The sequence below is a fragment of the Tachysurus fulvidraco genome, chromosome 1, assembly GCF_022655615.1.
Source record: "Tachysurus fulvidraco isolate hzauxx_2018 chromosome 1, HZAU_PFXX_2.0, whole genome shotgun sequence".
Classification (NCBI taxonomy): Eukaryota; Metazoa; Chordata; class Actinopteri; order Siluriformes; family Bagridae; genus Tachysurus; species Tachysurus fulvidraco.
In genome coordinates, this window is record NC_062518.1 from 10,753,456 (window position 1) to 10,767,558 (window position 14,103).

At 38.9% G+C, this 14,103-nt stretch overlaps 1 protein-coding gene across 6 annotated transcripts in view; it reads left to right on the forward strand.

Moving 5' to 3' along the window:
- Window positions 1-14,103, forward strand: part of apba2b (amyloid beta (A4) precursor protein-binding, family A, member 2b) — a 97,832-nt gene that overhangs the window by 72,248 nt on the left and 11,481 nt on the right. For 5 of the 6 annotated variants that reach the window (XM_047820797.1, XM_047820822.1, XM_047820800.1 and 2 more), the window contains 3 exons: window positions 244-389; window positions 9,641-9,676; window positions 11,184-11,270. In XM_047820797.1, the coding sequence (XP_047676753.1) occupies window positions 244-389; window positions 9,641-9,676; window positions 11,184-11,270 (269 nt within the window). The remainder of the gene's footprint in view (window positions 1-243; window positions 390-9,640; window positions 9,677-11,183; window positions 11,271-14,103) is intronic. The other variant, XM_047820815.1, reaches the window with a different exon arrangement.

Consider the following 14,103-nt stretch of genomic DNA (forward strand, 5'->3'; position numbering starts at 1 on the left):
GAGTCAGATTTAGCTTATAAAGAGTCTGTGTTTACTCCACCGTGAGTGGCTCTAACAGACAGAAAGAATACGACTGGAGTTAAACAACTAAAGACATGCAACAAAACTATACATGCCGAAATCGTAATCTCTGTTTTCTCATGAATGATTTCTTCCATTTTATTCTATCATAGCAGTTGTTTTGCTTTCTAATGCTTTAAACAAATGAGGTGGTAAAGATTTCCACCGTCTGATCTTTGTCAGTTCCAGGGCCGTGTGAGCCTGAGGACCTCATTGATGGGATCATCTTTGCTGCCAACTATCTGGGTTCAACACAGTTGCTGTCGGAGAGAAACCCATCTAAAAACATCCGCATGATGCAGGCACAGGAAGCTGTGAGCCGAGTCAAGGTACAGAGTCAGACCGTATCAGTTATTTCAGAATGCTTGGAATGCAACAAAACTTTTTTATGTGCATCCTGGTGCTTTATTTTTACTTACACCAGGAAGTTGGTAAAAACTCTGGGTTCTATCAGGGGTCCAACAGATCTGGTTGACCTGTCTGTTCCCTGCCCTTGAAAGGGGAAGAGACAAATTACTACCTTAGACATTTCTATTCAATTATTACAGACCTCCGGTATATCACGGTAAATCAAAATATAGTATATTATACATTAAACATACAAACATTGCCTTATATAAATAAATGAACCACACCTATATAAATAAATGAGACAGGACTGAAGAACAAGAAGAATCCATGAAGATAATCATTCAGAATAATTTGAATCAATGTTAATGTCAAGAGTTAATTTTGCACAGCAGATTATGTCATACTTTTTTAAAATGGTGATTTTTGAGACCCTTCTGCATGATTCGGATAAGCTTTTAAATTATTCAGACTAAGTAAACTGCTTGAATTCAGTTTTTGTCCAGAGGAAACAGCTTCCACAAATTCACCACCTGCTATTACTCGTAGCTCGTACTAATATGCGCACTCAATTGCCGTCCTAGAGGAGGCTTTTAGGACGTGGGGGCAAAATGATTCAGTTTGCAGTGACACGACCTTAGAGTAAAATCGCACGTTTGTTAAGGCAAAATGGACAAGATGTACTATTTTGCTCATGTGAAACACATAATAATTATATGGAGTCCCTGATAATCCTGAGCGAGGCTCAGAGATGATAGGGTTTTATTAGGAAGGAGTTTAAAGCTGGAACTCTCTGTCTAAATGTCTTGATTCCGACCTGTAACCTTTTTGTTTTTCCCCAAATCTGCCATTGTTTGTGTTTTCCAGTGTCTCAAATAATATGTCATTCAATACGGCTGAGTCCTAGTTTTATGAGTTGAGATGAGATTTGTTTGTTTACACCCCAGGAGATGTTGTCTAATCAGCGTTTATGGGATTAGTGGTGGCAGGGTGTAATCTCCTTCTTTCTCTGCGTGCTAGTCAACAGCATTTTAACTGCCACACTCCGCGTTAACTGCAAGTGCATTCGTGAATGCATTACGATGCCATGCTTCTACAGTAAATCAAACGACTACTTCAATTTGTTTGGCTTTTTCTTCAGAACTTTTTGTTTGATAGATAAAAGCAGAGAACTTGAATTCCATTTCTGAAAATGGTTATATTCTAAAAAACAAAAAAACAAAACAATTTTTAATTAAACAAGGTTTGCCAGATTGGCCAGCATTCACCAGTGATCCTAGGGCTGTTTATCTTGCCAATGCATTTTTAAGCTAGGGTTCGATTTAGCCCATTGTGTGAAAACACACTTTGTGACAGATGGGAAGGGAACCAGCTCCATGTGGACCACATAACGTAAAATCTGGCACACAGAGATCAGGATGCTGCTTACATCTGTGTTTCTACATGCTTTCAATCCTTTCACCATTGTAAAAAGCTTGATTTTGAAAAGCACAACATATGATCTGTGACATCTCCATGCCACTCTACAGCAACAAGTATGCCATCGTAAACATTATAACTTTACAGATCAACATAGAGACCTGGTCACGTTTGTTATAGTTTGGTCTGCCCCAGAGTGGCTATTGTTTTTATTCCTCCAGACACACAAAGGGTACACAGTAAACAGTGCCACTCATGTAGCAGCTGTGTGAAACATGCTTGTGTAGTTAGACATGAAGCGTACGCAACGATTTGTGCATGTATGTGAGTTCTCCTTCTCTAAGCACACTCACATTCTCAGCTCCACAGGGGGTGGAGCTTTATGGCTGAAACTCTTCCACTGGACTTGAATCTGTTAATGTGCCTCATCCATCAAAAGCCGTTCCAAATGAAACCATGGCAACGCTTCACTGCCACTCCATCTCTGTCTTTATTTCTCTCGTTCTCCACATACACAAGTGTGGCGTGTAGAGCTTGCGAGAGAGGTCAGTGTGTATATGTTTGTAAGGAAATAACTGTGAGTGTGGCATGTGTGTGTGTGTGTGTGTGTATGTGTTTGTGTGTGTGTGTGTGTGTGTGTGTGTGTGTGTGTGTGTTTGAGAATAGCGTGTTGGAGAAGCAGGCTCACTCTGGATAATGACTTCAGAAAGGCATAGTGATTAACAACAACCTTAAATTAGTTTCTCCTTTCAGTTCTTCAGGCTAAAAAAGTCATGCTGTCGAATGGCCACCTTTTATTTTGAATGAAGCAATTGGTAAAGAACCGACGTGGTGTGGGCGAATGGTCTCCCCCATTAAGAAAATCCCCCTTGGTTGGGAGTTTTCAGTAATTAAACGCCTGTTGTCATTTAGAAGATCGTTTATTTTATGTTTTTTAAAGAAAACCATTAAAAAAACATTTTTTATGTTTATTCGCTGTTTTTAAATTCAACATTTATGATTAATTTACATTAATGTTTCTTCGGATTCTGACGTTAAATATTTTCAAAGTGGCAAAACAGGGCATATTGTTCGAGTGACCCCGGTGTTTCTTAGCAACCGGGACAACATGTACTGTAGCTGAGTCTGTTAGGCCCTTGGAAAGGCCCAGTGAGGTCAAACAACACCGGGAAAAGGCTAGCTCGGCTGAACTGGTGCAAGAGAAGACCTACTGTACTGAGTTGCCAGCACAAGTAAAAACACTGGCAGAGGCAGTGATGGTGGATGAACCAGTGTTTAAAATACAGACAAAGAGACAGACAGTGAAGATTGTGTGTCAGTGTTCAACTTTGGCTCACAAGACGAACAGCTAAGTGTTGTATACAGTTCTGAGGACATTAAAGAATTTTCAAAAACCCCAAATTGGCAAAAAAAAAAATTTGTCACAGGAATTCTGCCCAGATTAAAACAGTTCATTCATGACCAGGGGCAATTCTAGAATTTTCATTTTAGGGGTAGGGATGTATACTACTAACCTTATTGCAATCCACTATTCCATTGTATTCCCTTTATTTCACTGTAAAAAAAATAAAAATTTAGATGTGACCAGTCACTAGAAAGTTTTGAGTTGTGAATGTAGTTTTTTTTTTTTTACAATGAACACTTCCAGATTCATTACTCACTGTACAAACACACGTACACACGTTTCCAGTACAAACACAACATTTTACTGTTTGCATTTCTATGCTCACATAAAAACCTCAGATAAGAAACTTTTTTGACAAAATAAAACAAACTTTTAACCAACTTTTAACCAGAAAATATCATAAAAGCCATAAACTTTGACTATGCATATCAGCAATATAAACAACATGCGGTGAATCCACGCAGACTCGGTTCAGGGGAGGAGTCGAAACATGACGCAGCTTGTCGCTGCTTCAAATGCGTTTTTAAAGGGGACTGAAGTGAGCAAAAAATAATTAATCAAGTAATTGGGGGGGGGGGGGGGCAGAAGTTTAGGGGGGCTTTGTAAAAAGGGCCTGGTGATGCCCCTGTCCATGACGTTGAACAAATTCAGAAGAGAAGGAGCTTTAATTAATGTGGAAGTCTTTTGCTTAAAGAAATTGATAACTAAAGCGAAAGAGGAAAACTCTGATGATGAACCATAGGATGTCTGGTGAGAATGGAGAGGTTTTTACCCTCTGTTTATTTTATCTACACTTTATAATGAACTGGATTCACATTATCACATTAAATGTTAATGGAGCAAAGGAGTACAAGCGTGTAAAGCCCAAAGCCCATATGGATGGGTTGGTAATTTCATACTGAAGTTGAGTGAAGTCATAACACCTCACTCAAAGTGTTGGAATTGCCTTGCTGTTTGCTCACAACTTTATTCTTTATTCTTATTCAGTGTAAGTGGAGAGGACGAGGTTTTTAGATTAGTGTACCTGAACAATGTAGATTAACTGCAACACTGCAGATATTTCAATATTGGGTGGAGATTTTATCTGCACAAGCGACCATTTAGATCATAACCATGCAGAAATTCATGCAGCTTTTTGTAAGTGCCTGTGGGAAATGACTGAGGAACACGAGTTAAGTAATATTTGGAGAACTTTTAATAAAAAACAGAGACAGTACATGTGGCCTCTCTCTATAGATAACACACTCTCCCTTTCAAGATTGGATTGTTTTAAATTTTAAAGCAACTTGTTTTACCTGTTTGATTGATTCAGAGGGGGCACGGTGGCTTAGTGGTTAGCACGTTCGCCTCACACCTCCAGGGTTGGGGGTTCGATTCCCGCCTCCACCTTGTGTGTGTGTGGAGTTTGCATGTTCTCACCGTGCCTCAGGGGTTTCCTCCGGGTACTCCGGTTTCCTCCCCTGGTCCAAAGACATGCATGGTAGGTTGATTGGCATCTCTGGAAAACTGTTCGGAGTGTGTGAGTGAATGAGAGAGTGTGTGTGCCCTGCGATGGGTTGGCACTCCCTCCAGGGTGTATCCTGCCTTGATGACGCCTGAGATAGGCGCAGGCAGAATTATTTTAAATCTGAGAAGGCAGCTTTTAGCTCTTTATAACAGTGATGAGATCTGTTAAAGCTCTGGAGATAAGAAAAATGGAACTCCACCATTTGGAAGCCACAGGATGTCAAGGGCATATTGAAGCCTTCAAAAATAAAAATGGCAAAATTAATGACCTATTAGACATTACAGCACAGTGGGTGCCCGGGCGCTTACGCTTTAAAAGCATGACTGAGATGGATGCTCTATTTAAGTTCTTCAGTTTAGAGCAAATAAATGAACGGATCAGATTCATAAATACTGTATGAGCAGAATTCGGGGATCTCTTCACGGAGCCCACTACAGCAGTGAGTGATCAGGGGACAGATGGTGGAGGAGAGTTTCCTCATGGACCTGCCAAATCTCTCTGAGAAAACGGACAGGGAATTGGACAGGAGCTTTATGAGGCTCTCCAGGAAATGGGGAATGGATGGATGCCAGGTATAGATGGTCTCTGTGTTGAATTCTACCGGGCTTTCTTAGCAGTAATAGGGCAGGATGTGCTGAATGTGGTGTGGGACAGCGTGAATGTTGGTCAGCTCCCACTGCCTTGTAGGAGGTCCATACTGCTGAATAAAGGAGACCTGACACACCTGAAGAACTGTGCCCTGACCTTCTCAAAAGCATTAGCTTCGTGACTAAGGTAATGGACCAGCTTATTCACAAGGACCAAACGTACTCTGTGCCTGACAGGTTAATTTATTAATGTACATTTATTTGCAACATTTCTCCAGGCTACTGGACATAAAGACTGGTCTGATTTTCCTGGATAAGGTTGTGGTTTTAATATTCCTTCTTTTTGTCTTTCAGCATATGCAGATGACTTAGTAGTGCTAGGCTCACAGATAGATGTGAATATTTTAATTGATATTTTAAATGACTTTCAGATTTTATCTTCTGCTAAGGTCAACATAGGAAAAAAGTGAAGCTATTTTAGTTGAGGAGTGGAGAGGTGGGCAGCCTACATTCCCAGAAGCCTTAGTGTGGAAAAGAGGTGGTTTTAAATACTTGGGTGTATACCTTGGGAAATAAAAACTGGGAAGGTACCATAGAGCATGTGAATGACAGACTGAGCAGGTGGAAGTGGCTTGTCCCAACGATGTCCTACAGGGGGTGAACATTGGCCGTCAACAGTCTTGCCGCGTTGTCCCTCTGGCACAAGCTGGCATGAGTGGATCTGATGCCAATCCTGCTATCAAACATCCAGGCCCTGCTGGTGGACGACTCCTGGGACGGTCTACACTGGATTCCTCAGAGCGTCCTACATCTGCCTAAAGAGGAAGGGTTGTGGAAAAAAGCTGTGGAGTATTACACTGGCTGCTGGAGAAGCTATTGGTGCACGGCAGGTGTCTGGACATCTCCGGTGTGAGTGCCTTTGCACTGTCCACTTACGCTGGGAGCTGGAAAACATCACGGGAACAGACCTATCAAGGGTAGAAGGCCTGGCAGCATGTATGGGACATTGCTGGATGTCCACACTTACATCAGATGAGCTTGGTAGTATGTTCAGCTGATGGACTACCAGACCTGTGAAACCAGTCCTGCAGAGGAGGGACCTTTTTTCCGAGATGGACAAGTCCCAACCTTGACGGGTTTGCAGGTCTCCTCCTAGAGTTCCAGGACAAATTGAAGATGGACTTTGAGTTAGTGTCAGGGAAGCTGCTCTACTGGGCCTGTGTTAAATAAGAAAATGTGAAAGGACATGGAGACGTGTACTTGGTTTTAATGATGATTTCAAACCAGAGTGATCGGCACTTACAGAGCATCTTAAGAACTATTCACTGCTATGTTTTAACCTAATTTAGCCATATATACAGTAGTGCGAGGCTCACAGATAGATGTGCATGTATATGTATATGTGTGTATATGTGTGTGTGTGTGTGTATGTATATATATACATACACTTGTGTAAATAAAGGATTGTAGAATTGTAAAACTGTCCTTTTTGTAATCATTACCATTCCCTCATTTTCAGTTTTTTTTTCTGTGTATTACTTTTTTCTTTTTTTTCCACTTTTTTTTCATATTTTTTTTCTCTCTCACCATTCCCCTTCTCTATCACTCTACCACAATTTATTCCTCACTATATTTATCTTTGTCTCCCCTCACTTTATTTTTATTATGGGCTTTTTCAGTCACACATTTTTCAATTTTGTCTTCCTTTCTCTCTCTCTCTCTCTCTCTCTCTCTCTCTCTCTCTCTCTCTCTCTCTCTCTCTCTCTCTCTCTCTCCCTCTCTCTCTCTCTCTCTCCCTCTCCCTCTCTCTCTCTCTCTCTCTCTCCCTCTCTCTCTCCCTCTCCCTATATTAAGATTCAAAGTTTTCCCAATCTTAAACCAAGATCTAAAAAGTCACAATACATTTTTGGAATTATTTTCCTGAAGCTGCTAAAGTTACTAGGAGAAAAAAGTGCATCCATGGTGTAATAAATAAATTTGTCACCTGATGTTCATTCATATGTCAACAGAACCTACTGTACCCTGATCCCGATGCAGTGAAATTTTATGTTGCTTATGTTGATTGAATAAAAAAAAGCTTTAAGCGTTTTGTTGAAAATTTCTCTATCACTCTTTTGTGCATCTCATTTTTGTTAATAAAACCGCTTACCTCAGGCTTGTGTAAAAACATTTTTTACATATTTATTATAATTTTACATATTTGTTTTCAGAATGTTTGTCTTTTTGTGTTTTTTTTTTTTAAACTTTCTATCTCTCTTACATTCCTACTTTAGCTTAAAATTCATTCAGATTCATTCTGGTGTCTATTATACGATTCAGGTGTTGAGTGTTGTTCAACAGACAAGCTGCACAGAAAAAAGCTTCATGTTTTATTGAACTGGATCTTTCAGTCAATGGTGATCGAGTATTTATGCAGTGCTTATTGCCTGCTCCTTCACATTTCTCCAGTCTCTGTGCATCACTTCATCTTTCTCTCTCAGTTTCTCTCAGGAGTTAGTTTTTTTTGTATGAGCGTAGAATAGAGCAATACGGCAGAAACAAGAATGCATCTGAATGTAAAATAATCCCAGCAAGTTTGGCCCTGTGGGCTTTTTTTGTGGTTTCTCATACATCTAAATAAAGAGGGAGAATGAAGGTGCGCTTATTCAGAAGCCAGCCAGTGGTCTGCAATCTGAGGGAGTGGGCATGAGTGTGAGAAGCAGGATCATGCCCTCTGTTAAATGGAAAGTGTGTGTGTGTGTGTGTGTGTGTGTGTGTGTGAGAGAGAGAGAGAGAGAGAGAGAGAGAGAGCTGAATGTTTTTGAGACGTGATGTGATTACTAAATGTGTATCCTTGTACAAAGATGCTAACTTGGTCTATTGCATGAAAAGTAAAGTCGAGGGTACGGCGACTGAAGGTATTTACATGCTGCACACAGAAAGCTCTTCAGGTATAATGTGGATTCAATTATTTTAATATAACAACACATTCAGGAGTGTGTTATTCCTCTTATACCACAGCGTTTTAACAAAGCCCAAGTCACATGTTAGCGCCTGTTCTCACATATGTTATAACATTCATTCTAACAAAAACCTCACCGCATCAGTGATGATAGGTTTATTTATTAAACCTTTATCATATCGACTCATTTATTATCATGTAGACCGTCTGCTGTGAACTGTAGAGACAGTAACATATTAGAAAAAGGGTAATCGTTTGTTCAAATTACAGCCGAAACTAGTTTCAAGTGAAACTGCTGTGCAGATGAGCTGGCTCATTGTTTCATTTCTAAATCTGAATAATCTTTAAATTAATCACAATCATCCAAGCGTAATCCTCTTAACAAGTTTTACAATGTGATCAAACAATAGGCTGTATGTTGTTTATTTCATTTGTACCGAACATTAATTATGCTAACAATACATTTAGGTATAAAAGTGTGTAATGCAGCAGTTTGTTTATGTCTGGTTCTGACTGTAATATATTCGCAGCATAACACTTTTCTGCTAATTACCATATTAAAGTAGTAACACAAGTAGTTAATTTTACATTTATGTACTCAGTGCCTAAGCCTAGTTAACTTAGACACTTGAGTGCGAGTTAGTAGATAATGTTGAGATGTCAAAGAACTCTTTGAAACCGTATGCTTTTTATGCGTCTCCATCATTTCACTCTTCCTACGTTCAAATGACTGAAAAAGTATATTCATTGTTTGTTTATTCACAGTGTGTATATTATAAGTGAACAGAATGAAGAAAAAAAAAACTGAGGCTACGAGATTCGAAACTGTGCTGCAGAATACTGCATAACAAATAACAAGTAGCATTAAGCGCTAATTTTATGCTGGAGCGCTTTGTAAACTCCCCTGTGACAGATTGCATCTGTGTGATTCAGACTACAAATGCAGCATGGTATCTTTATCAAACACCATTTGTGTTGCATTTTAAGTGTGAAGTCTGTGCAGTAAACAAGGTGTCATACATACTCTGGCTCCCTCGTAGCAGATGAGAGACGTTTGAATCGAATACATATTCAGCATGCGTAATCCTTCTTATCTTTCCCAGCTCAAATCTGAATGTGTAATATAATGAATCTTTTCCTGCTCGTGTTATGATGGTTATCAGCCCCATATTTTCCATGCCAGGTAAATTAGTCTGTCTGTATCGGACTGTTTACTTTGGACGGATCATGTGTCATCACATGGATCACATGAATCACACCTGATGTTTTGCCTGTTTACTTTCCTGTTTTTTCTAACATGCTTATTTGTTTCCTTTGGCTTCCTGCCACCTCCTTTTGCACCTCCCACATGTGGCGACCCCAACGTTGCACAGAGAGTTCAGAAGGCAGCCAAAATCAAGAAAAAGGCGGTGTGTAAACAAGAACTTGCACAATAAAAGCATACTAACCATTAAACACCAAGAGAGCAGTCGATCTCACCTCCCTTCCTTTCCCTGCATGTCACGTGTCATTTTCTGCACCATTTCTCTTTCACTCGACATCGGTGTAGCATCATATGATCTGAGATACAGAATATACGGAAAACTAGAGCGAAAGCTCGGTAGTTTCACAGAAATTCAGTTGTCATTGGTCTTTATTGAGTTTCATGATATCAGAGGTATGAATCACACACAGAAACTGAAATGGCAGGAGCTCACAAACAGGACTTCGGTCACGGAGATGTTTTCTTATAGCGGAAATGATTCTGATTGGTTTGGTTCAGGTCAATTAAAACAGAAATGTGTTCAAATTGATTATATGTAATTAACTAAATTACACAAGTGTTAAAATGGAATCTAAATCAAATTTGATTTATTTAATTAGGTCTTGTGCATTTTATTTTAAGCAGATTAATGTTAGTTTGTTTAAAAAAAACTCACTTAGATATTTGCATAATGGTAATGACGGTCAGGTTTTTAGTGTGTAATTAGAATTGCCCTTGTTTTATAACTACAGTGATTTACTTAGTGTAGAAACTAGAGAAGCTGCAGGGAGGCAAAGCTTGTGTGATCTGAGAGAAAGCAGCTAGAGAAGTGGTTCTCCGTATGATTCTGATTATTTTTTAACTGTACTTATGAGAAATTCATATTGGCTAGATAACTGTAAACTGCAATAATGTAGGCTAATACAGGTTAAGAATACTTTTGCTTGTTCATTGGTCACTAACATCTGTTATTATCTTCACGATTAAAAGATGTTAATTAATATTCAAACATTTCAAAGGGGACCCTAATGACTAGAGACTTTTATATACTGATAATGTAATATTCCAGTTGCTTTAGCTGAGCCTAATCCAGTCCCATGAGCCTGATGTTGACTGAGAGGAGTCTTTGGATTTACTGTAGTGACACATTGGTCTTCTTCTAACCTTCTGGTCACTGTGCCAGCCTCTCCCTCTGTGTCATTCCTCTCTCATTACATCTCCCGTGTAATGTTTCAGTTATTTGTTGTCTTCCTTCCCTAAGCATGCGCTGTGTTTACTAATGTAGGAAATGGCTGTCTGACTGTGCAGTGTGTTCAGTGTGTTCAGTGTGTTCAAAATCCATCCAGTGAGTTTTGTTTTTTATGATTTTGAGTTATTGCTGACAAGCGCTGCCATTTCATATTTTACACAAGCTTTCTCCATTCCATTTCCTGTCCTACTGTATATAGAATATAAATAGCTCAATTTGCTTCAGCTCCACATACGTTCTGGCCCCCAGAAGCCCATCCTGTGTTAATCTCTGATTTATGAATTAACAGTTTAAAGTGCTTTCAATGGAGGCCAAGGGGCGTATTATATCCAGGCCCCAGTGGTCTTTATGTGAAGTTCAGAGGGCTTCAGGGTGCCTCGTGGGAGCGTTCTCTCATCTTTACTTGGTCTGGTTTTCTTTATAGAACTCTGAAGGGGACACACAGACACTGACGGAGGTGGATCTCTTCATCTCCACCCAGAGGATCAAAGTCCTCAACGCTGACTCACAGGTAAGCGAAATCCTGTTTTTAGAAACTACTGAGTAGAAATCTTTAGTGCGAGTAAGTCAATAACATGAGAGAAATTAATTTATTGACAAATATGTTGGAATTAAACCACAATAATTAACCAGACAAAAGCAAAACAAGAGGTGCTATTAGATAATGATTATATGCTTGAAGATTGTTTTTATTATTTTCCTCAAAAACATAAAATTTGTATTACTCTTGTTTATTCATATTAATAATTCTTTTACATTTTTGAGTAAGCTGCATGCAAATATTCCAACATCCATAATTATTGACAGTACATGAGTTTGGTTCTGAGGGTTAAATCTGCAGCATCATGTTCACCTGTTGATGGCAAAGCTTTGCTGCAGTCTGTTTAAAAGCCTCTTATATTGATGTAATCACAGTGCAAACCCGACTGTCTCATCGGAACGCTGCTAAAATGTGTGTCTGCATTATAAACGATCTTTAAATGTATAAGATACGTCTCCAAGGTTATGCCTAGGAGGGAAAAAGAAAGGGTTGTGTAAGTCTCACTATTTCAGGGAACATATTTGTACTGTCTCTAATACAGTTGCCTCTAGAATTATTGTATAAAATAATAATAATAATAATAATAATACTTTTATATAAGTGTTTTCTTTCGAGTGTAAATGTCTTTATAAGTGACACCCCTAAGATATGTTTGAAAACAATGACATAAAATATGGCATATGCTTTCAGCTCCTATAAGCATTTAGAAATTCTTGCCAGGACCAATGAGCAAACTGTCTCTCAGACAATGAGGAGGATGGTGAAAGAAGGGAAAAGTTTTAAAATTGCACAGTGATGATGGGGTTTGAAAAAAAAAACATGTTTTTAAATGCAGTGTTCAAAACAGCAAGTGAGAGCAACCTTAATGGCCTTCAAAGCCTGAACTTCACTTCACCAAGTATCATTATAGCTACATTTCCTATTGTGTGTTCTCATTGCGTTAGGCTTTTTTTGGGGGGTTATGAACATCATCATAACATGTTTAACAACAAAAGGGGACTATATACTTTATGTAACCTCATACCCTTGTGTAAAATATACAGTAGAGGTGGATCAGTGAAATTTTGGGGCTGTTTTGAGGATGTGGTTAGTGGATTCTTGTAAAAAGAAATAAGCCATCATGATATTTACAGTATATCGCCCATATTACATTAACATATAAATAAAACATTAAAACATTAATGTTTTATTAAATAAAACATTAACGTTTTGTTTAGTTTGTAAAAAAAAAAGAAAATAAAATATGTCCAGAACCTCGATCATAACATTATAACTGACCCCTTCCAAGCAATTTAAGTGATACTTCAGACTTGAAGTACTCCGATGATACGACAATTTAGCTTTGCAGTGGTTACAAATAGCTTTAGTTCTATCAACTCCACCATGTGGAAGAGGTTTAAAATAAAAATGTCTATTTAAGATTTCGGTACCTTTTTCCATTTTTCTGTCCGCAACAGATATTTTCTGTTTTGCGCTGTAGCTCTCTTAGGCACACAACAAATGCTTTCATTGGTTGAGACGCGTGATGACGCTCATCCCAAGCAGCCAGTAGCCTACTGATACATACCACCCCTCCTGTGACCCATGGTTTGTGTTGTATTCGTTTGTATTATTACAGTCTCTCTATGTGTATTCAAACGTAGTGAGCAACGGACTTTCAAAATAAAAAGTATGTTAACGCGCGATAAACTAATTGTCGGCGTGAATTAATTAATGCGTTAACGTGATAAAAACGCGTTAACTTGCCCAGCCCTAATTTTTTTATGTTCTGTTAAGCTGCATTGAGACAATTTTGGAATTGAATTGAATTAAATTGAATATTACAGTCCAAAAGCTGATTGCCTTTGCCAGCAGGTTCAGACTTGGAATCAGACTTAAAAGGGTTTCTAAGATACTTTTTTATGATGAATAATAGTTCATTTTATGAGCAGCTTTTGTGTGTCCACTTTTGTTTATTTTATACAGTAATGTTAATTACAGCATTATCACAGAAATGTAATTTAGGTTATGGCCAAGCTATCGGTAGTGTACCTAGTGGCCTATGTTACACTCCTAAAAATAATAACAAATGGACATCAGATCAGAACATAGCTGCATTCATTTCAGTATTCATCAGCAATGTCCTGTTGCTGCCAATTTCAGTGAGGATACAAAACATATATGCTTACCACTGCAGGAAAGTTAGGCTCTAGCTTCCATTAAGAAGAGTTCGCCTGACATGAACCTTTGGTGTAGATAATCATCGTGAGGCTGTAGGTCATTAGGACACCAGCGAAGGGACGTAGCAGCAGCTCTGAGATCACTTGCTCTGTAAGCAAGCTGTCGGTGTTTGTGCACAGCTCTCTCAAAAAATAGCTGCATTTCACCTAAAATCCATCAGCACACAAATACAAGAGTCCTAAAAGACCACAAATTCATGTTAATGTAATGTCCAAACTATGTGCAAAATGATAATGTCAATGTGTTAATGTTAAAAGGCTTTATGATGTTTATGTGGTATGTGTAATAGGACATTATGTATTTCTTCTACTACATACTATGGAGACAGTGAGCAGATTTGTGTGTGTGTGTGTGTGTGTGTGTGTGTGTGTGTGTGTGTGTGTGTGTGTGTGTGTGTGTGTGTGTGTGTGTGTGTGTGTGTGTGTGTGTGTGTGTGTGTGTGTGTGTGCGTGCATTCATATACGACCATGACCACTTGCTCATACTGAGACATTATTTGTGTCAGACTTTGTACAGTCTCTGTATGAGTAGGTTTCAGCGTAACTGAACAGCAGTGTGTGGGCAGCCTGGCACGGACGTTTTA